This window comes from Prunus dulcis, chromosome 7 (genome assembly GCF_902201215.1).
Source record: "Prunus dulcis chromosome 7, ALMONDv2, whole genome shotgun sequence".
Classification (NCBI taxonomy): domain Eukaryota; kingdom Viridiplantae; phylum Streptophyta; class Magnoliopsida; order Rosales; family Rosaceae; genus Prunus; species Prunus dulcis.
Window position 1 is genome coordinate 14,652,812 of NC_047656.1, and position 22,762 is coordinate 14,675,573.

At 35.3% G+C, this 22,762-nt stretch overlaps 5 protein-coding genes across 5 annotated transcripts; all 5 read left to right on the forward strand.

Moving 5' to 3' along the window:
• Positions 1-4,893: 4,893 nt before the first annotated feature.
• On the forward strand, positions 4,894-7,493 carry LOC117633919 (B3 domain-containing transcription factor VRN1-like). Its single transcript, XM_034367776.1, has 6 exons — positions 4,894-5,035; positions 5,218-5,623; positions 5,786-5,997; positions 6,144-6,618; positions 6,781-6,902; positions 7,023-7,493. Exons 1-6 carry the CDS (start codon positions 4,928-4,930, stop codon positions 7,044-7,046), a joined length of 1,347 nt encoding a protein of 448 aa, XP_034223667.1. The 5' UTR covers positions 4,894-4,927; the 3' UTR covers positions 7,047-7,493.
• A 3,574-nt stretch (positions 7,494-11,067) lies between these two features.
• Positions 11,068-12,607, forward strand: LOC117635436. Its single transcript, XM_034369755.1, has 4 exons — positions 11,068-11,374; positions 11,466-11,827; positions 11,997-12,267; positions 12,342-12,607. Exons 2-4 carry the CDS (start codon positions 11,495-11,497, stop codon positions 12,605-12,607), a joined length of 870 nt encoding a protein of 289 aa, XP_034225646.1. The 5' UTR covers positions 11,068-11,374; positions 11,466-11,494.
• A 1,657-nt stretch (positions 12,608-14,264) lies between these two features.
• LOC117633923 (B3 domain-containing protein At1g49475-like) lies at positions 14,265-16,210 on the forward strand. Its single transcript, XM_034367780.1, has 4 exons — positions 14,265-14,519; positions 15,288-15,714; positions 15,865-16,073; positions 16,106-16,210. Exons 1-4 carry the CDS (start codon positions 14,511-14,513, stop codon positions 16,130-16,132), a joined length of 672 nt encoding a protein of 223 aa, XP_034223671.1. The 5' UTR covers positions 14,265-14,510; the 3' UTR covers positions 16,133-16,210.
• On the forward strand, positions 16,112-17,621 carry LOC117633922 (B3 domain-containing protein Os03g0619600-like). Its single transcript, XM_034367779.1, has 3 exons — positions 16,112-16,525; positions 16,614-16,951; positions 17,120-17,621. The coding sequence occupies exons 1-3, from the start codon at positions 16,219-16,221 to the stop codon at positions 17,357-17,359; spliced, it is 885 nt and encodes a 294-aa protein (XP_034223670.1). The 5' UTR covers positions 16,112-16,218; the 3' UTR covers positions 17,360-17,621.
• Positions 17,622-18,118: 497 nt separating this feature from the next.
• LOC117633921 (B3 domain-containing protein At3g17010-like) lies at positions 18,119-20,950 on the forward strand. Its single transcript, XM_034367778.1, has 4 exons — positions 18,119-18,254; positions 19,465-19,986; positions 20,173-20,440; positions 20,537-20,950. The coding sequence occupies exons 1-4, from the start codon at positions 18,177-18,179 to the stop codon at positions 20,560-20,562; spliced, it is 894 nt and encodes a 297-aa protein (XP_034223669.1). The 5' UTR covers positions 18,119-18,176; the 3' UTR covers positions 20,563-20,950.
• Positions 20,951-22,762: the final 1,812 nt, after the last annotated feature.

The following is a 22,762-nucleotide window of genomic DNA, read 5'->3' on the forward strand; positions in this document are numbered from 1 at the left end:
GTTATACTATGTAGTCATATTTTAGTTCCTTATAGTAATTTATTCACATTTAAGAAATAACAAAACAAAAAGAATAGTTATCATGCGTGCCTATTTTCTTCACTTTTGACTTCGTTTTCCACATGATTTCACTTCCCATTCCTAATGCTTTTGTAACCCGAAAGTGAATAAGTGTTTTTTGGTAAAAAAATATGCGATTTTTGGCCTTTCTAAATATGTTGTAAACATGTATTTAAAATATATTAAAATTAAGAAAATAAATTTATAAAGGGAAGGTGGGATATTAGAGAAGTAAATTAAGTCCTTATCCTTGTAAACCAAAGGGTTTACAATAGTAAGGACTCGTATGTAATTGACAAACAGTTAGTGGGAAATCGAAACTATATAATGCAATTGACAAATAGTAAGTTCAAAATTGCAATTGACAAACAGTAAAGTGGAACATTCGGAAGGTAAATTGGGTCATTATACTTACAAACACAAATGTTTACAATATTAAGGTATATTATTACTCTATGTTAAACAGGTGTGTTCCATAAGAGTTTAAAACCCATCCTTAATATTGTAATATCGTAATTTACAAAGATGAAGACATCTAGTACAATATTAAGGTAACTTGGGACATTAGGAAAGTAAATTGGGTCAGTATACTTGAATAGGGTAAGAGTGGACCTTGGTGGAATAAATTTGGTCCTTATTCTTGTAAACACAAGGGTTTACAGTATTAAGGACCTTTTTTACAATATTTTGGACCTTCATGTTCCATAAACTTGTAAAGTGTATCCATAAATTTGTAATATCATAAATTACAATAGAAAGGATCTCTATTACATGGTTAAGGTAATTGTGGACCTTGGAGATGTAAAATTGGTATTTATTCTTGTAAATGCAATGGTTTATAACATTAAGGACTCGTATTACAGTACTTTGGACGTAATCCTTCCATAAACTTATAAAGCAGATCCTTAATCTCGTACATTACAAGATTTGGGTTCTCATTTATGATTTTTTGCACCATGATTACAAGTTTGAGGTTCTTCCTTATCCCTAGCGTTGTAATATCCTGATTTACAATTGAAAGGATCCCTCTTACAATGATAAAGTAAAGGTAGACTTTGGAGAAGTAAAGGTAGTCCTTATTCTTGTAAACACAAGGGTTTACAGTATTAAGGACCTCTTTTACAATGTTTTGGAGCTCCATGTTCCATAAACTTGTAAATGTATCCATAAACTTGTAATATCATAAATTACAATAGAAAGGATCTCTATTACATGGTTAAGGTAATTGTGGACCTTGGAGATGTAAAATTGGTATTTATTCTTGTAAATGCAATGGTTTATAACATTAAGGACTCGTATTACAGTACTTTGGACGTAAGCCTTCCATAAACTTGTAACGCAGATCCTTAATCTCGTACATTACAAGATTTGGGTTCTCATTTATGATTTTTTGCACAATGATTACAAGTTTGAGGTTCTTCCTTATCCATAGCGTTGTAATATCCTGATTTACAATTGAAAGGATCCCTCTTACAATGATAAGGTAAGGGTAGACTTTGGAGAAGTAAAGGTAGTCCTTATTCTTGTAAACACAAGGGTTTACAGTATTAAGGACCTCTTTTACAATGTTTTGGACCTCCATGTTCCATAAACTTGTAAAGTGTATCCATAAACTTGTAATATCATAAATTACAATAGAAAGGATCTCTATTACATGGTTAAGGTAATTGTGGACCTTGGAGATGTAAAATTGGTATTTATTCTTGTAAATGCAATGGTTTATAACATTAAGGACTGGTATTACAGTACTTTGGACGTAAGCCTTCCATAAACTTGTAAAGCAGATCCTTAATCTCGTACATTACAAGATTTGGGTTCTCATTTATGATTTTTTGCACCATGATTACAAGTTTGAGGTTCTTCCTTATCCATAGCGTTGTAATATCCTGATTTACAATTGAAAGGATCCCTCTTACAATGATAAGGTAAGGGTAGACTTTGGAGAAGTAAAGGTAGTCCTTATTCTTGTAAACACAAGGGTTTACAGTATTAAGGACCTCTTTTACAATGTTTTGGAGCTCCATGTTCCATAAACTTGTAAAGTGTATCCATAAACTTGTAATATCATAAATTACAATAGAAAGGATCTCTATTACATGGTTAAGGTAATTGTGGACCTTGGAGATGTAAAATTGGTATTTATTCTTGTAAATGCAATGGTTTATAACATTAAGGACTCGTATTACAGTACTTTGGACGTAAGCCTTCCATAAACTTGTAAAGCAGATCCTTAATCTCGTACATTACAAGATTTGGGTTCTCATTTATGATTTTTTGCACAATGATTACAAGTTTGAGGTTCTTCCTTATCCATAGCGTTGTAATATCCTGATTTACAATTGAAAGGATCCCTCTTACAATGATAAGGTAAGGGTAGACTTTGGAGAAGTAAAGGTAGTCCTTATTCTTGTAAACACAAGGGTTTACAGTATTAAGGACCTCTTTTACAATGTTTTGGAGCTCCATGTTCCATAAACTTGTAAAGTGTATCCATAAACTTGTAATATCATAAATTACAATAGAAAGGATCTCTATTACATGGTTAAGGTAATTGTGGACCTTGGAGATGTAAAATTGGTATTTATTCTTGTAAATGCAATGGTTTATAACATTAAGGACTCGTATTACAGTACTTTGGACGTAAGCCTTCCATAAACTTGTAAAGCAGATCCTTAATCTCGTACATTACAAGATTTGGGTTCTCATTTATGATTTTTTGCACCATGATTACAAGTTTGAGGTTCTTCCTTATCCATAGCGTTGTAATATCCTGATTTACAATTGAAATGATCCCTCTTACAATGATAAGGTAAGGGTAGACTTTGGAGAAGTAAAGGTAGTCCTTATTCTTGTAAACACAAGGGTTTACAGTATTAAGGACCTCTTTTACAATGTTTTGGACCTCCATGTTCCATAAACTTGTAAAGTGTATCCATAAACTTGTAATATCATAAATTACAATAGAAAGGATCTCTATTACATGGTTAAGGTAATTGTGGACCTTGGAGATGTAAAATTGGTATTTATTCTTGTAAATGCAATGGTTTATAACATTAAGGACTCGTATTACAGTGCTTTGGACGTAAGCTCTCCATAAACTCGTAACGCAGATCCTTAATCTCGTACATTACAAGATTTGGGTTCTCATTTATGATTTTTTGCACCACGATTACAAGTTTGAGGTTCTTCCTTATCCATAGATTTGTAATAGCCTGATTTACAATTGAAATGATCCCTCTTACAATGATAAGGTAAGGATAGACTTTAACTTTGTAAATGTGGTCCTTATTCTTGTAAACACAAGGGTTTACAGTATTAAGGACATCTTTTACAATGTTTTGGACCTCCATGTTCCATAAACTTGTAACGTGTATCCATAAATTTGTAATATCGTAAATTGCAATAAAAGGATCTTTATTACAAACTTAAGGCGATGATGGACCTTAGAAATGTAAACTTGGTTCATATTCTTGTAAACGCAGCGGTTTACAACACTAAGGACTTGTATTACAATGGTTTGGACGTAAGTGTTCTATGAACTTGTAAAATGGATCCTTAATCTCGTATATTACAATATTTTGATTCCTATTTACAAGTTTTTGCACCATGATTACAACTTTAAAGTTCTTTATAATCCATAATCTTGTAATACTATAATTTACATTAGAAAGGATCTCTCTTATAATGTTAAAGTAAGGGTGGACCTTGGAGAAGTAAATGTGGTCCTTATTCTTGTAAACACAAGGGTTTACAATAATTGTGTTTACAAGAATAAGGACACATTTTACAACATCACGGATAAACTTTACAGTGTTATGGAACAGTCTTGTGCCCAACACTGTAATATGAGTCGTTCACGTTGGAAACCCAAGTTTTTACAAAATTAAGAAAATAAATTTGTAATTATTATTGTTTTTGGTTACAAGTTTTAAAAAAAAAAAAAAAATTTGGCTGTTAAAATTTGATTGGGTTGGTTGGGTTAAGATTACTTTATCTAAAAATTTGAATAAGATATTTCGACCAAAAAAATTTGAATAAGACAAAGTTTCTTTCCCATAGAAAAAGACATAGATTAAATATTAAAGAAAAGCTTAGGAGAGAACCGGGCAACTTGAACAACAGGTTTCATTTTTCTTAAAAATGTGGGTGTATCGATACACCAGGTGCACCGTAGAAGGTGCCCTGAATATAGCAAGCACTTTCAAATTACTTTCATATATTATTGGCTCCATTCCATCAACCTAATCAAACCAACTGAAAAAGTCACCAGTTTACGTCCTTTCACTGACATGATATAAAGGCTCGGACAAGGATTGAGTTGATTGGTTTGTTTCCCAACTTAATTGGACTTTTGCTCTTACCTTCCAAAAATTTTCTTTTCCAAAAGATTTTTATTTTTATTTGCTACCAACGTAGTTACCGCATTCGGTTTGTATTGCAAGCGATAGTCTGAATTACAAGCGTGATTGGTTTATCACATACACAACAATTGTGTTATAGAGGTTCGAACTTGAGATCATTATTCTATAAATCAAGATAATTTTTCACTGAGTTACCTCGTTGGCACATGATTAATTTTTTAATTGAAGATAAAATGCCACATATATTCTCGACAAAAAAAAAAAAAAAGTGCCATATATATTGAGAAAGAGAAGGAATGAGTTTATCCTCAATTTTTAAAGAGCCAAGCTTTTTGTTTTTGTTTTTGTTTTTTTGTCTAAAGAATATAACAGTATCACATGAAGTGTACGGTAGGTTGGAAAAAAAGGTTGGGCTTGCATTAACTCCGTTACTTTACCGTCATATTACTCAAGTAAACCACAGCTACTTCCAAAGCTTTGAAACTTCATACCACAGAAGTTCAGCTATGGCTTCTTTACCCCAAGAAATTGATGACTGGCCAACATTTTCCCCTACCACTCCCCATTTTTTCAAGATCATTCTAAAGGGCAACACTTCCAGTGACGCAAAACTTGTAAGCACCTCTCTCTTTCTCGCACTCTCTTTATATTTTTAGTCATACATGTGTGAAAAATGCTTGTTATGCTATGAGACGTCTGAGATGATTCATTTTTTATCCACACAAAAAAAATAAAATAAAATCAGATGATTCTTTCACGTTTTGATCAGTTACTTGACACAATCTCTGTGGTGCAGAGGATTCCAAAGAAATTTGTGATGAAATATGGGGATGATCTATCAAATCCAGTATCTCTTGAGCTTCCAAGTGGAAGTGGTTCAGCATGGAAAGTAGACCTCAGAAGATTGGATGGTGAGGTGTGGTTTTACTCCCTGGACAGAGGTCACTGGCTAGTTTTTGGATATCAAGGGAATTCCAAATTCCATGTTTGCATATTTGATAGAACTTGCACAGAGGTTGACTATCCTTTGAGAAAGCAGGAGATGGAAGAAACTGATGATACAGACGATGATTTTCATGAAGATTCTAGTGATGATTCTGTAGAAGAACAACCAGACGATTCAACCTGCCCAAGAAAAACGAGGAAGAAATCTTCATTGCCTTGTCCCAGACCTCAGAAGAAAAACAGGACAAGTTCAAGAGGTAAAGCAGAATTAAACTAAGAAATTACACAACTTTATAAACTGATGTTTCAGAAGTCTAAATCGGAAATGAAACTAAAAGATTACGTGTTCTTAATAATTACCATGTGGTGTTTTCTGACATTATGTTCTTGTTTGCTACCCTGTTGTATTCTTTTAACAGGGAAAGATGATTATCCTGCTAAATTAGGCAGTGGAAGCACATCAAGCACTCGAAGATTCGAAAAACGAACACCCGGGTTTCTTGGGAGTATCCGTCCATTGCCTAAAAGTGGAAAAGCTACAGCTCTTCAGAGAGCTAATGCTTACAAATCTCAACACCCTCTTTCTGTCATTGTTGCCATGAAGCCCTCTTATATCACAGGGTACATTTTGGTAAGCTTTCTATAGACAACCATGCTTGCTGGCTGGGCCATAACAAATTCTTTTACTTATATCAGTGGAACAATCATTAGTGTTCTCTCTCTTTAAAGATTTTCTTATTGTTTTCTTCTTTCTTTCCATTTTCTTTTCTTTTCCAGTGGTTGCCATCCGAGTTTCACAACCTATATCCTATTAAGAATTCGGGTGAGGTTATCCTTCGAGTTTTGGATCGGAGAACTTGGCCTGTTAATTTGAAATATGGAGGAGGAAGAGCTCAATTCCTATCTGGTTGGATGGAATTTGTGCTTGACAATAATTTGAAAGTTAATGATGTGTGCGTTTTTGAGTTGATTGACAACAAGGTTAAGCCTTTATTTGATGTTGTCATTTTCCCCAACATAGAAGCTGCAAATTGCCCCAATGATAGGGAACAAACAGTGCCTGAGATAGAAGAAACTAATGAAGATGATGATCCTAGTGATGACTCTGGTGATGCTGATTATCTTTCTGACAATTCCGATAATGATTCTGTTGAAATTATAGAAAATTGTACACCTTTCCCAAGAAGAACAAAGGAGAAATCTCCAATGCCATGTCCTCAGCCTCCCAAGAAAAACAAAGCCAGTTCAAGTGGTAAAGTAGAATTACACCAAGATCAAACTTAGTCAGACTAAGAAGCATTCAATATGATGAAATGAAGTTTGAGAAGTCCATGAAAAAACAAAGATTCATCTATTTTGTTAACCTTATTTTGTTCTGTTCTAACCAGTAATGTTTGATTATATTCTTCAACAGGAAAAGTTGATTTCCCTGCAAGCGGATTTGCTATAGCTCTTCAAAGAGATGATGCTTTCAAATCCAAACACCCTTTTTTCAAGGTTGCTATGCGTACCAGTTATATCCATCACTGTAATATGGTAAGCTTTCTATAGAGCCATCCCATTCCTTTTACAGAGAAAATTAGATCATAAACATTCTCTCCAAAGTTTTATCATTGTCTTTCCTTCTTATATTTATTTATTTGTTTCTTTTTCTAGAATGTGCCATCCACGTTTGTTTAGGAACATCTTAAGCAGACAAATAATTATGTCTTCCTTCGGGTTTCGGGTGCAAGAACATGGTCTGTCAAATTATGCCAATATGCTGGAAGAGCTAAATTCTGAGGTGGCTGGTCGAAATTTGCGAGGTAGAATAGTTTGGTAAAAGGTGATGTGTGTATCTTTGTGTTGGTTAACAGCATCAAACCTTTATTTGATGTTGTCTTTTATCACACTCGAGACTCAACAACTGCAAATCGAAAGAGAAGCCTGAATCCTGATAGATGAAGTTGTTGAATATGAACATTGAAGGCAGATGAGGCCTGCAATTAAGTTGCTTATATATATATATATATATATATATATATATATATATAATAGGGTTAATTGTTTTATTAGTCCCTCAACTTTAACCGGATTTCATTTGAATACTTCAATTTCCAAAATGGTACCCGTGATCCTTTAATTTTAGTTTCGTTTGGACAACTAGTCCCACCGTTACTTCTGTCAATTTTTTTGTTAAATTTAGGGGTAGATGGGTCTTTTCAGGTTGGTTTTATCATCCCCCTTCTACATACTCCTCTCTCTGTCTCTATTTTGCTGCATTTGGTTTGAAAAGCTGAGGCTTGAACCGGTTTTGTGAAGTTGTTGCAGTGTTGGATCTGGTTCTTTTTAACCGGGCCTCAAATGGGTTTGTGAGTTTTCTCAAATTTGGTCTCTTGAGTTTGAAGGTTTCCTGCTAAATTTTCAGTTTTTAGTGTTGACTATGTTTTTATGTGCTTAGACCTGAAATGGGTTTTTGAGCATTTCAATGTTGAGATCTGATTTCTGCAGATTTACTAGTCATAGTGAGGTTCAAGATTCTGTGTGTTGGATTTGGTAACCTACTTTTGTAGGTCATAACAGTTCAGTTGAGGCTGAGAGGTTAAAGCAAAAATGGCTCCAAGCTTGGATTTTTCCAGGTGGTGGGCAAAGGGCAATACAAGTAAGGGTAATCCAGTGGTGGTGACCATGGAGAACCCCAATTACTCTGTGCTGGAGATAAATGGTCCTGATGAAGTATTTGGGCCAGTTCACAAGGACAGAGGCAAGAATCTTAAGCAATTTACATGGGTTTTGCTTCTAAAGGCGCATAAAGCTGTTGGTTGTGTTGCTTGGCTGGGAAATATTCTTTGGTCATTGCTTGTTTCCATTAAGAAAAGATTGATATTTGGGCAAGGAGTGACTCTGGAGAATGAGAAATCTGGAAAAGAAAGAACCTTACCTCCCACGTGCTCTCGTCCAGCCTTCTGTGCCTCCATTTGAAAGGGGCTAACGTTGTACTTGTCCAACGAGTTGTACAACGCTAGGTTGGCTATGTACGAAGCCAACTCCTCACAATCTTGACCGCTTACTTCATACACCTAGGCTTCGTTCAAAACCAACTTGAAAAGATCCATCTAGAGTAAAAGTCTTTTTTGTTCCTCAAAACCAACTTGAAAAGACCCATCTACTCCTAAATTTAACAAAAAAATTGACAGAAGTAACAGTGGGATTAGTTGTCCAAACGAAACTAAAGTTAAAAGACCACGGGTATCATTTTGGAAATTGAGGTACTTAAATGCAAATCCGGTCAAAGTTGGATGACTAATAAAACGATTAACCCTATATATATATATATATATATATATTTGTCCTTGTTTGTTATTTTGAATATCAGTTTTCATCTTGAACAACTCCTTTGAAAATGCATCAATGTAAATCTAGTATCTAAGGGATCTCTGTACTCTTTTTTAGTCAGTTTTAATTGATCTCCATTATGAGGATTCATTTTCACCATCATATTCAACAATACATCTATTTTATGTAGAATGTAGAGCTGGTTTTTCCAGGAGTTTCGTAGACACAAGAAATTCAGTGTTTGAATCCCATTTGCCAACTTAATTATCTAGTGGATTGTCTACCTTTGCAAATTACGGTGACAATTTAAAAAAAAAAAAATTCTTTTTAATTTTTTTTTAAAAAATTACGGTATACTGACTAAAAAAAATGCAACTACTACGCACATTTTTGCATTCATCACAATATTGACCAAGAAAATATATCACAAAGAATACAAATGCCCCTACGCTAAAAATGACCTCAAAAACTCTCAAAAAACAGACAGAATAAAAAAGACCTCAAAAATACTGGGTGTGTGAGTTTAAGCACTGACGTTGAGTTGATTAAGTTGAGTGGGTGATCAATTACATTTTATTGTCGGGTCAATTAATTTAAGCCCGAGTAATTGGTCACCACCAAATCACATAGAAACAGTGTAGTGATATGGAGTATCTACTCTCTCAAGTAAGGTCCTGAGTTCGAGTCCTAGCATCCATGTAATGTGTGAGTTTAGTATGCTATCGTGCAATTTTTTGGCTGGGAGAGAACTGGGAAGACAAATGAAGGAAACTACAGATTTCCCTCAACTTTGAAACACATCACAACGCTTTTGAACTTCAAGTCTTCAACAATGACTTCTCTTCGTAGGGAAATTGACAACCCTACAAAAAGATTCTCCTCTACCACTCCCTATTTCTTTATGATGATTCCAAAGGGTGCTTCTAGAGGCATCAAACTTGTAAGCAGCTAGCTCTCTCTCTCTCTCTCTCTCTCTCTCTCAAACTGTAGTTTGCTCTGCTCTCTATATATAACTTAGTCAAAGGAACCTGGTAATGCTCAAAGTTTCTAATTTCCATAAGAATCATTACTGATGATTGAATCCATTTGGTTGTTTTAAATCAAGTTTACTCTTTAAAATTTTATTATAAAATAAATGGTAACCTTTTTCTATGCGTTTGAAAAATGTTTAGTGCAGTGGTTATGCAATATGTTATTGAGATGTCTCATATCTTAGCCACAGAAAGATGAGATAATGCTTTTCACTTTGTGGTCAGTTACTTAAATGTTCTGTGTTGTGCAGAGGATCCCAAATAAATTTTTGATGAAATGTGGAGATGATCTGTCAAATCCAGTATTTCTTAACGTTCCAAGTGGTTCAAAATGGAAAATGGAACTCAGAAGATGGCATGGTGAGGCTTGGTTTGACAAGGGTTGGTCTGAGTTCTTTGAGTTCTACTCTCTGGACAACTGTCACTCGTTAGTTTTTCGATATGAAGGGAATTCTAAATTCAACGTTTGCATATTTGATCAAAGTTTCAAACAGATTGACTATGCATTAAAAATGCCCAAGATGAAAGAAACCAATTCTGATGATTCTGGTGATGTTACTGAAATCTTAGACACATCTTTACCCCGCCCCAGAAAATCAAGGGAGAAATCTCCGTTGCAGTGTCTTCGGCCTCACAAGAAAGCCAGAACAAGCTCACGCGGTAAAGCAGAAGTTCTAGATCTCAATAAGACCAAGAAACACTCAGCCTTATGAAATGATGATTGAGAAGTAAATTGAAAATGAAAATTGGTCCAAATCCGAAATGAAAATTTCATACATTTTTGTTTTGATCTTTAACATTATTGTGTTTTCTGTGTGTTTGTCTCCTAACTTGTAATGTCCTATTATATTCTTTAGCAGGCAAAGTTGATTTTTATGCCAAAAGACATGGCGGAGGCAAGTCTATCACTGCAAGATTCCCAAAGCAAACAGAACCGATTCTTGGGAGCCTGCATCCATCGACTACAAGTGGGAAGGCTATAGCTCTTCAGAGAGCTAAAGCTTTCAAGTCTGACAACCCTTTTTTCATGGTTTCCATGGGGAGCACTAATATTGATGGATATCGTATGGTAAGCTTTCTATGTACTGCCATGCTGGGCCATCACAACTTCTGTTAACTTGTATGCATAGATCATGTCTTGAGAGAGCTAAGGCTTTTAAATCTGAATACCCTTTTTTGAGGTTGATAAGCTATTCATCTCCAATATTTCCTTGGAGGTTTCCTGGTAAGCTTTCTATGGAGGCATCATGTACAATTTCTGCTAAATCTATCTACACATTCAGTCTGAAAAGAATTAAGTTAGCAAAGATACCTCCTTTTACAAAGCAACATAAATCATAAGTACTCTCCAGAATCTTATTATTGTCTTTGCTGCGTCCCTTTTTTCTTTCAGTCTTTGCCAGCCGAGTTTGTCAAGGAACATTTTAACCAGGTTCATGATAACGCCATCCTTCGTGTTTCGGGTGAAAGAGCTTGGCCTGTCAAATTAGGCCACTGGGGCAGAGGAAGAATCAGATTCCAGAGTGGCTGGGGGACGTTTCTGCGAGACAATCATTGGAAATTGGTGATGTGTGTGTCTTTGAGTTGATTAGCAACATTAAACCTTTATTTGATGTTGTCTTTTTCCATGCTACAGAAGCTCCAAATTGCACCTTTCACCAGGTAAGTTGTCGACTAATTTTTGAATTTATTATTTGATGGAAGTGCCATAGACAACTATCCCTCACTGTCATATATTGTTACGTGCCTGCAGATGTTGATGGGGAACAAACTATACCCAAGATGGAAGAAACATATGAAGATGATGGTTTTATTGAAACTGTGGACGATTATCCATCATGCCCAAAAACAAGGAAGAAATCTCCAATAGAACCACAGCCTCACAAGAAAAGCAGAATATGTTCAATTAGTAAAGCAGAAAGCAAAATCAAAGATGTTTGTGGGGCATCTAGGACTCGAAAGTTCCTTGTTCGAGGAACTGAGGTTCCTAGGAGGATTGATCCAGTTGCGGCAACTGGAAAAGATATAGCTCTTCAGAGAGCTAAGGCATTCAAGTCCGAATACCCATTTTGTTGGGTTCTTATGCATCACTCGTATATCCATAGAAGTTATTTGGTAAGCTATCTATAGAGGCTTCAAGTACAACTTCTGTTAACTTCTATGGGTACATGTCAGTCTGAGAAGAATTAAACTAACATAGATACTTCCTTTTACATAAAAAAATTAATCATAAATACTCTTCAAAGTTTTACAAGTCTTTACTGCTTTCCTTTTTCTCTTGCAGCGTTTGCCAGCCAAATTTTCCAAGGAACACATTAACTGGACTCATGACAACATCGTACTTCATGTTCCAAATGGAAGAACTTGGCCTGTCAAATTAGGGCAAGATGCCAGAGGAAGAGTAATATTCCTGAGTGGTTGGACAACATTTGTGCGAGACAACAATTTGGAAGTTGGTGATGCGCGTGTCTTTGAGTTGATTAACGACGTCAAACCTTTATTTGATGTTGTCTTGTTCTACGCTACAAAAGCTGCAAATTGTACCTTGTCACCAGGTGAGCAATATGTTGGTTAATTTGTGAATATGTTGGTTAATATGTTGCCTAATTCGGGAGTAATTTGTCACCGGCTGATGACGATTCTGGTGATGATTCTACGGATGATTCTGGTGATGAGTCTGATGATAATTCTATTGAAATCCTAGATGATTTTCCACCCGTCCCAAGAAAAACAAGAGAGAAACCTCCACATATATCTCTTGAAAGAGCTGTTGAGAGAGCAAACTCTTTCGCATCTAAATACCCCTTTTTCAAGATTGCTTTGCATGCCACTTATAAGTTATATCCATGGGCATCATATGGTAAGCTTTCTATAGAGCCATCACATTCCTTTTAGAAAGAAAATTAAATCAGAAACTCTTTCCAAAATTTTATCAACGTCTTTCCTGCTTTCCTTCTTATTTATTTTTCATTTTCTTTTTCCAGAACTTGTCATCCTCGTTTGTCAAAGAAAATCTTAACCAGACAAGTACTTATGCCATCCTTCGGGTTTCGGATGGAAGAACATGGTCTGTCAAATTAGACCAATATGGCAATGCAAGAACTAGATTCCAAGGTGGTTGGATGGACTTTGTGAGAGAGAATAGTTTGGTAATTGGTGATGTGTGTGTCTTTGTGTTGGTTAACAACATCAAACCTTTATTTGATGTTGCTTTTTACCGCACCAAATCAAAAGCTGCACATTGCACCTTGAATAATTGAAAGTGAAGGCTGATAGATCAACTAATTGAATCTGTACTACCAAGTTGAGTCTGAATGTTCAAGGCAGAGGAGGCCTGCAAATTTAAAAGGTGTCCAAATCCAAACATAAGTATGTTTATTTGTCCTTCATTGTTGTTTTGATCACCTTAGAAAAGGCTCAATCTTCGAGTCTATAATGACATTGTTCTTTTGAGTTTCAGTTGCCATCTTCAACAATTCATTTGAAAAAGTCATCACTGCTCCATACTTTTTGTAACCAAATCGAATTCTTCCTCATTGAAAAGGCAACTGTTCAAGTTATTATTGATCGTGGCCTGTAAATTTGTTTAATCAAATCTCTGTTAAAAAAATATACTTTTAAAGACAATGATAAAGTGCTACATTTCTCAATTTTATTTTGTTTTATTCCCCCCTTTTTTTTCCTCAATCAATCACATTGAGTTCTCTAACATGCCAAAAACAAAAATATAACTTAAAAAAATAAAGAAGTTTAAATGCATCAATGTAAATCTAGGAGATCTCTATACTTTTTTTAGTCAATTTTAATTCATCTCCATTTCCGAAACCTCGATATTTTAGACCTAATTATGATAATTCATTCTCACCATCATATTCAACAATACTGTTTTAGAGCATCTAGTTTTTCCAGGAGTTTCTTATACACAATAAATTCAGCCTTTAATAGATTGTGTGGCCTGTGGAGTTGTTTGAATTCCAGTCGCCAACGTTTATTAAGCTTCGTTTCTTTGTGACCAAAAAAAAAAAAAAAGAATCTTCTTTTATTTATTTATTTATTTACGGTATTTCACTTAATTGAAAACTGTTAATATTCCCCCCTTTTACAAAAAAAAAAACTGTTAATATTCTGTAACCAAAAAACTGTTAATATTCAAATTTAAAAAAATACAACTACTACAAACACTTCACTCACACAAGTATCCCGAAGAATATTGATAAATAAATAAAAGTATCCCAAAGAATACAAATAATACCCCTACACTAAAAATGACCTCAAAAAGAAAAAAGGCTAAAAAAAGATCTCAAAAACACTGGGTGACTTGAAGCACAGACGTACGAGTTTATTGAATTCAGTGAATTAGCAAATTTTTTTATTTTTTTATTTTTTTATTTTTTTTATTTTGCGAAAGAGTGAATGAGCAATTTAATTACTCTGTTCTTTTTTGTTGGTCAAGTCAAATAATTACACTTTTTTTTTTGGACAAAAATAATTACACTTTAAGTCCAAGTAAATTGGTCACCCTCACCACCAAATCACATAGAAACAGAACAGAACCCCTGTTTTTCTAGCTGGGAGAGAACTGGGAAGACAAATGAAAGAAATATATTCAGAAACTACAGATTTGTGCCCTGAACTTTAAAACACAACTTAGAGCTTTGAAACACATCACAAAGCTTTTGAACTTCAAGTCTTCAACCATGACTTCTCTTCGCAGGGAAATTGGTAACCCTACCAAAAGATTCTCCTCTTCCACTCCCCATTTCTTAATGATGATTCCAAAGGGTATACTTCTGGAGACATGAAACTTGTAAGCAGCTCTCTCTCTCTCTCTCTCTCTCTCTCTCAAACTGTAGTTTGCTCTCTGTATATATAATTTAGTTGAAGGAACCTGGTAATGCTCAAAGCTTCCAATTTGCATAAGAATCATTACTGATGATTGAGTCCATTCTCCATTGGGTTGTTTTATTTCAAGTTTACCCTTTAATCATTTATTATAAAATAAATGGCAATCTTTTTCTATGCGTTTGATAAATGTTTGGTGCAGTGGTATTTTCTGTAATAGTGCTCACTCACACTTATGACTACACATATTTATGCATTCATCACAAGCTCTTTTATCTCAAGACATAAAAACGAACCGCTGTTTTTCTATCTGAAAGAGAACTGGGATTACAAATTAACGAAAAAGATTCAGAAACAACAGCTTTGTTTGTTCCATAAACTTTGAAACACTTCTTAAAGCTTTGAAACTTGAAGTCTTCAACGATGACTTTTCTTCGTAGGGAAATCCATAACTGGCCAAAATGTTATGCTACCAATCCCCATTTCTTTATGATGGTTCCAAAGGGTACTTGTAGAGAGAGCAAACTTGTAAGCTCTCCATGATGCCCATTTGACATATATTGGAATTAATTGGCTTTGGTTCATGCTTTCATGGCTGCTTTTTCTGTTCTTTAGGGCATGGACACCTGTTAGTATTTATATATTATAGAGATGACTCATTTCTTGGCCACAAAAAGACCAATTACGTTTTTCACTTTATGATCAGTCAGATGACACGTTTTGTGCTGTGCAGAGTATTCCAAAGAAATTTTTGAGGAAATATGGAGATGATCTATCAAATCCAGTACTTCTTAAGCTTCCCAATGGTTCAAAATGGAACATAGAACTCAGTAGATGGGAGGGTGAGGCTTGGTTTGACAAGGGTTGGGCAGAGTTCTCTGAGTTTTACTCTCTAGAGCACTGTCACTCCTTAGTTTTTCGATATGAAGGGAATTCCAAATTTCACATTTGCATATTTGATAAAAGTTTCGTAGAGATTGAATATCCATTAACGATGCCAGAGATGAAAGAAGCTGACGCGGATGATGACTCTAGGGATGAATCTGATGATGCTTCTCTTGAAATCTTAGACAAATTTCCACCATGCCCAAGAAAATCGAAGGAGAAATCTTCGTTGCCATGTCCTCGGCCTCACAAGAAAAAAAGAACAACTTCAAGTGGTAAAGCACAAAACAACATTAACTTACAATTGGGTCCAAATCAGAAATGAAATTTATGGAATATTCATTTGGTTTTCCATGTTTTATATTGTTGCCTTTTCTGCCATTCTTCTGTTCTAAGTTGTAATTTCCTGTTATATTCTTTTACAGGCAACGTTGATTTTCCAGCCAAAAGACATGATCGAGGCACGTCTAGCACCCCAAGATTCCAAAAACGAACACAAGTCGTTCGTGGGAGGATGCATCCATTGACTGCAAGTGGAAAAGCTTTATCTCTTCAGAGAGCAAAAGCATACAAATCTGACAAGCCTTCTTTCATAGTTCCCATGCATCGCTCTTATATCGGTCGACATCCAATGGTAAGCTCTATAGACAACCATTCTGGGCTATCACAACTTCTGCTAACTTGGATGTATAGATCATTTCAGTGTGAAAAAGAATGAAGCAAAGATACGTACTTTCACAAAGCAAAATCGTAAATATTTTCTCTTCAAAATTTTCCTAATGTTTTTTACTCGTTTTCCGTTTAATTATTTTCAGTGGTTGACATCCGATTTTTCCATCCTTATGGGACATCTTAGTAAGAATTCTGCCAACGTTATCCTGTGGGATTTGGGTGGGAGAGCTTGGGTTGTTGAATTTATAGCAAAACCAAGAGCCAAGTTCCAGTCTGGTTGGCATGAATTTGTGCGAGGCAATAATTTGAATATTAATGATGTATGTGTATTTGTGTTGATTGATGACACTAGACTTGTGTTTGAAGTTGTCATTTTCCGCGCTGTAGAAGCTGCAAATTGCACCTTGTTACCAGGTACGTTGTCTTGTAAATTTTTTATTAATTTTGATGGAAGGCCATAAAGATTAACTATCTATCCCTCATCTATTGCAACGTGCGGCAGATGTTGATGGGGAAGAAACTGATGAGGATGATGATTCTGTAGATAGCTTGGATGAATTTCCACCATGCTCAAAAACAAGGAAGATATCTCCAATAGCACCACAGCCTCACAAGAAAAACAGAACATGTTCAACTAGTAAAGCAAAAAATATCGAACATGTTTGTGGCTCATCTAAGCCTCGAAAATTAGTAATTCAAAGACCTGAGGTTACAAGAGTGATGCATCCAGTTGCAGCAAGTGGAAAAGATAGAGCTCTTCTGAGAGCTAATGCTTACAAATCTAAATACCCTTCTTTCACGGCTGCTATCCATCCCACAAATATATGTGGATGTTATTTGGTAAGCTTTCTATGTCACATACAACTTCTGCTAAATTCTATCTGTATATGTCATTCCGAAAACAACTAAGCCAGAAAATATACTTCCTTTTGCAGAGCAAATGACATCATAAATATACACTCACAAAATTTGATTGTTGGTTTTCCTGCTTTCCTTTTTTCTTTTCAGGCTTTGCCAGCCAAGTTTGTCAAGGAACATCTTAACCAGGCTCATGATAAGGTCATCCTTTGTGTTTCGGATGAAAGAACTTGGCATGTCAACTTATGCAAATATGGCAGGGCATTCAGACTCCAGAGATGGATGAGATTTGTTCGAGAAAATCATTTGGAAGTTGATGATGTTTGTGTGTTTGAGTTGATTAACAACATCAAACCTTTATTTAATGTTGCCCTTTTTCGCGCCAAATAAGAAAAATTGAAAGAGTAGCCTGATGGATGAAGTATTTGAGGAAGCTGAATATTTCACCAAGAATACTACCATGTTGAATCTGAAAATAGAAGGCAGAGGAGGCCTGCAGATACCAACTTGCTTATATATTTGTCTTCCATTGTTGTTTTTGATCACCTTAGAAAGGCACAGATCTAAGAATCTCTTTTGTTTTCGAAATTTCAACTTCATCTTGAAGATTTACTTTGAAAAAGCATCAATGTAGAAGATCTCTATACTTTTTTAAGTCAATATCTAATCCATCTCTATATTCTATAGTCATTGTACAATTTGTATTTCAATTATGTGTCTAGTTTGTTGTCGGCCCACTTCCTCTTGGCTCTTCCCTAATCAAGGTCCTACGGATCCATCCAAGTGTGAGGTTTTTATCTCGAAGTGTCTGGGTGCAAGTTGGAGAGAGCTACCCCTTTATGAACATCCACTTTTCCCATGGACAAATGGTATTTAATTCATAATTCCTAACGTACTTCTCGCATCACATGAATTGTAATTAATTTAGGTAAACGAGAAAAATACCAGAGTTTTTTCTTTTTTTTATTACTTAATAAAAAGATGAATATTTCCCAAAATATAAAGTATAAAATAAGCTAAGAAAGGAGTAAAATATTTTAAAAAAATATAGGTACTGGTGAGGAGAGTTGGTCAGCAAATGTGATCAACAAATATTGTTTTTAAAAACCAAAACATAACTTGGAAAAAGTGAACATTTTGGACGTTTCTCCAGCAAAAAGCAAAAAAAGAAGATAATACGTTTCTCAAAAGGGGACGGAAGATCGGGATGGCAAGAAAATCAAGTGCAGTAAGAAGAAAACCCTCATTTTTCAAGACTCTTGTAGGCAACTTCTCTAACCAGCTGGTAAGTCCACCTCCTATTATGTACTCTGTCTACTCTACACTTCCTTCTCAAAGAAAAATCCTTTCAATTACTGGAAATGAGAAACCTAAGCTTGTTATATCACAATGGGTTTTGTAGTTTTGATGATCCAAACCTGTGCTTTGAATCCAACAATTTTTTGTATTTGTTTTTGTTTTTGGGTCAATTGAATCAACAGTTTAGATAGAATACTAAAGCTGCATGCTTTGTTGTTGGAAAAGGTTGTACAATAGTACTTTCTAAATCAGTGATATCAGTTTTGGCTGTTCTATGAAGTATGGACCGCCAATATCTTATTGTTGTAAATCAATGATATCTTGCTTGCTTTTTCCCCTTTTTGATGTAGTTACTTGCCCCATTGAGTTCTAAACTGAGTTCATATTTTGTTTGTTTGTTACCTATATTTTGTGTTCATAATATTTTGTCTTTTGGAGTCAAATTAGGTTATGCAATGCAATGGGGTCTTAATCCTTTTAAGTCCCTCAAACACCAATGAAAAAATCTGTAGACTCTGTAAAATGGTTAAGGTTTTGAATTGTTTAACATAAGTGACACCCTTTCTTATGAAAAAATCGTTCCTGTGGTCCTTTAATTTCACTTTCGTTAGGACAAATGGTCCTACCGTCAATTTTGTTATCTTTTCTGTTAAATGCAGGGGCAAAATGGTATTTTTGTATTTTTCTTAATTTCTACTATCTGAATATTCATTTCACCCAAAAAAATAAAAATAAAAACTAAAAAACCTTCTTCCTATCCTCGCCATTGCAAGTAGGATGGCTATGGTTTGGGTGGGGGTGGGGGTTGTAGGAGCTCCATCAGTTGTTGCCGAGATGGTGGGTTAATTGGCTTGGTGTCGGGTGGAGGTTGTCCATGGCTTTGTTGGAATATTCATATGGTGGAAATTAAAAATAATACAAAAATACCATTTTGCCCAGGCATTTAACAGAAAAAATTAATAAAACTGATGACATTACCTTTTGTCCTAACGAAACTAAAGTTAAAGGACCACAAGAACGATTTTGGAAATTGAGGGCCAAAATGCGAATCAAGTCAAAGTTCAAGGACCACAAAAATTTCAGTCTTTGTGAATAAACGTTGTTGCTATGTTTGGTGATTGGCTCAAGATTATATATTTGGGATTTTCTCACAAAGTTCGTTTCTATCTACATATTCCTACTCACTTTTGTCGCAGCAAATCCCGCCAGCATTCCTTGTGCATTTTGATGGTGGAAAAGTACCTCAGAAGTCCCACCTTCGGACCTCAGCTGGAACTTGGCCTGTTAATGTGAAGAAGGCTGATGACAAGTTCTTTTTCCAAAAGGGTTGGAAGAAATTTGTGCATGACAATGATTTAAAGCTTTGTGAATTTCTAGTCTTTGGATATGCTGGAGATTTGGGATTCTATGTTGACATTTATGGAAGAAATGGCTGCAAAAGAGAGTTTGTAACGGCCGAAAGGGACAGACCTCATGAAGAGGGACATGGTAATGTATTTCACGGAAAGAGCCCAAGACATCATGGAAAACAGAATTTGCCTTCAATTGATCCCATCAAATATGAAGCAACCGATACTGAATCTGAAACATCAATGCATCCATTGGCTACAACAAGTACTGGAAAAACTATTGCTCTTCAGAGAGACAATAGCTTCAACTCTGAAAAACCTTTTTTCAAGGTTGCATTATGGAACTCGTACATGGATCGAGGTGTGATGGTGAGCTTTCTATAGATAACCCTGCTGAGCCATCACAACTTCTGTTCTGCTCACTTCTATTTATACATGTTTGTCTGAAACAAATTCAGAATAATCATTCACATACCAAATTAAATCTTACATATTCTCTCCAGTAAATTTTATTATTCCCTTTCTTTCTTTTTTTTTTTTTTTTTCTTCTTCCAGTGTTTGCCAAGAAACTTTGTCAAGACGCATCTCACCAGGCACCGAGCTAATGTTACCCTTCGGGTTTCGGATGGGAGAACTTGGCCTGTCAATTTGGTATTTGAAGGTGAAAGAGGCAAACTCGGTGGTGGTTTCATGGCATTTTGCCGAGATAATAATTTGAAAGTTGGTGACATGTGTGTCTTTGTCTTGATTAACAAGATTGAGTTTTTGTTTGAAACTGGCTTTTACCGCAAGATAGAAGCTGCAGATTGCACCGTGCCACCAGGTAAGGAACCTGTTATTTTGTCAAATTCTACTCCTTTTGGTCTGCCCTCTGCAAAACTTAGACATGTTTTGTTCTTTCTTTTTTGTTTCGGGGAAGGCAAATCACAGCGGAGGATCAATTGAAGTCAAGTGATTAAAAGAGAAGCCTTCATAGATGAAGCTCTCATGATATGCACCTCCTGCGAAAGATGGTCGTTGACGCCTACAAATTTAAAGAAGTCCAAACATAAGTACTACAAGTTGCCTGTGCATATTTTGCCCTCCGTTATTTTGATCACATTTCAACTGACTCTTCTGAAAGAACATTATGTTATGGATATCACGGGGTATAGCAACATAGTATTACTATTCCTTTAATTTTGATTTTCAACGTCTTCTTAAACAATTCATTTGACTTTGGGCATCAATATGCTAGATCTCTATACTTTTTTCAAAGTGTTTTTATAAACTGAAGGAACAGATTGCCACTCTTCAGGTCAGAGATATACCAGGCATGTGAAGTTTGATTATCTGTTGGCTGGTTTGCATTTGCAAAGGCAAATTCTTTGTTTCAGTAACTATTTGCTGGGCATAAAAGAGATGCCAATGCAAAGTCACTTTTGTTTTCTCTTGTCTTTCTTTGGTTTAAAGGAGGCCTAATGAAAAGGAGAGGAGGTTCAATTTCCTATTCCCAACAAAGTTGGGTTTTGTATTAAAAAAATTGGTGGAAACATTTTGGATAATACAAATTTGAACTTGTTTGGTGCAATTTATTGTTTTTGTAAATGAAAATAAAATAAAATTTACTGAATGTGAAACAACGATGCATCCGTTGGCTGCAACTACTGGGAAAGCTCTTGCTCTTCGCAGAGACTTTGGTTCTGAATCTGAGAACCCTTCTTTTGAGGTTGCAATGTGGTTCTCCTACATCCGTAAGTGTTACTTGGTAAGCTTTTTATATAGACAACCCTTTTGAGCCATCACAACTTGTACTACCATTAAACATGTCTCTGTGAAAAGAATTGTGCAATGATACTTCTATGGAGCAAATTAAATCATAGATATGTTGTCTCCATGAATTTTATTAGTCCTTCATGCTTTCCTTTTTTGTCGTTTTCAGGATTTGCCGGCTTTAGTTTGTCAACGATCATCTCGCTGAGCAGCCTAGTTCGGGTTTCAGATGGGAGAACTTGGCCTGTCAATGTAAGAATGTACCAATTCCTAGGTGTTTGGAGGGCATTTGTGCGAGACTGGTTTAAAAGAGGGTGATGTGTGTGTCTTTGTCTTGATTGACAAGATTTTATTTGAAGCTTTCTTTCACCGCAAGACACAGGCTGCACCTTGAACCTTGTTACCGGGCAAGTAATAAATTAATGTGGTGAATCTCTGCTCGGTCTTCCATCTGCCCTCTGCATAACTTGGGTGTCGTTCTTTCTTTTTTCGTTTTGGGAAGGCAAACTATGGCGGAGGATGAATTGAAGTTGAGAGATTAAAAGAGAAGCTTCATACATGAAGTTCTCATGATATGCTTTCTCTGCAAATTTGAAGTATAAAAGATGAGCAAACATAACTAGTACAAGTTGCCCATGTATACTTTGTCCTATGTGATTGTTTTGATCATATTAAAACTGGTTCTTCAGAAAGAACTATGTTTTTATTTGTGATTGCACAAATATTTTAACTTATTAGGTGCAATTTTCTATATTTTGTTCACGAAAAAAAAAATATTATTACAATGCAAGGTAATGTCATTAAGCACTACAGAGGTAGTAAAGTAACCATTTGAAAAAAGCACTGGAAGGCCTGCAGATATTGTTGGGTATTTTCAAAAACCTTTTTTCCTTCATGGACCTCTTTTAATTTGCTGTACTTGACAACATTGAAAAATTATTGGTTGAAGGCAGGATTGTATAACAAATTTTGAAGGCATAATTGAAGAAGATCAAAGCATCTAACTTTGAATCTCATGGCTAATATCAATCCATGCAACAGAGAAAAAACACAAAAACAAAAAAGTGTTTTTCTTCTTTTTTAATTACTCATTCATTCTCGTCGAATTGAAACAATAATGCTATTTGTGTCACTTTTATTACAATGCCATTATGGCAAAACACTAGAGAGGTAGTAACCATTTAAAAAAGGAATGGAGAGGCCTCTAGTTACTTTCTTTCATAAATACTCTTCTCAAAGCATATATCTTTGCATCTCATGGCTAGTATCAATCTAGGCAATGGAAAAAACAAAAGATGAAATAAACTTGGGACAAAAAATGTAAAGAAAGAAAGAATAATACTCGGACCAAAAAAAAAAAGAAAGAATAATACAATATTAAAAGGGGGTATGT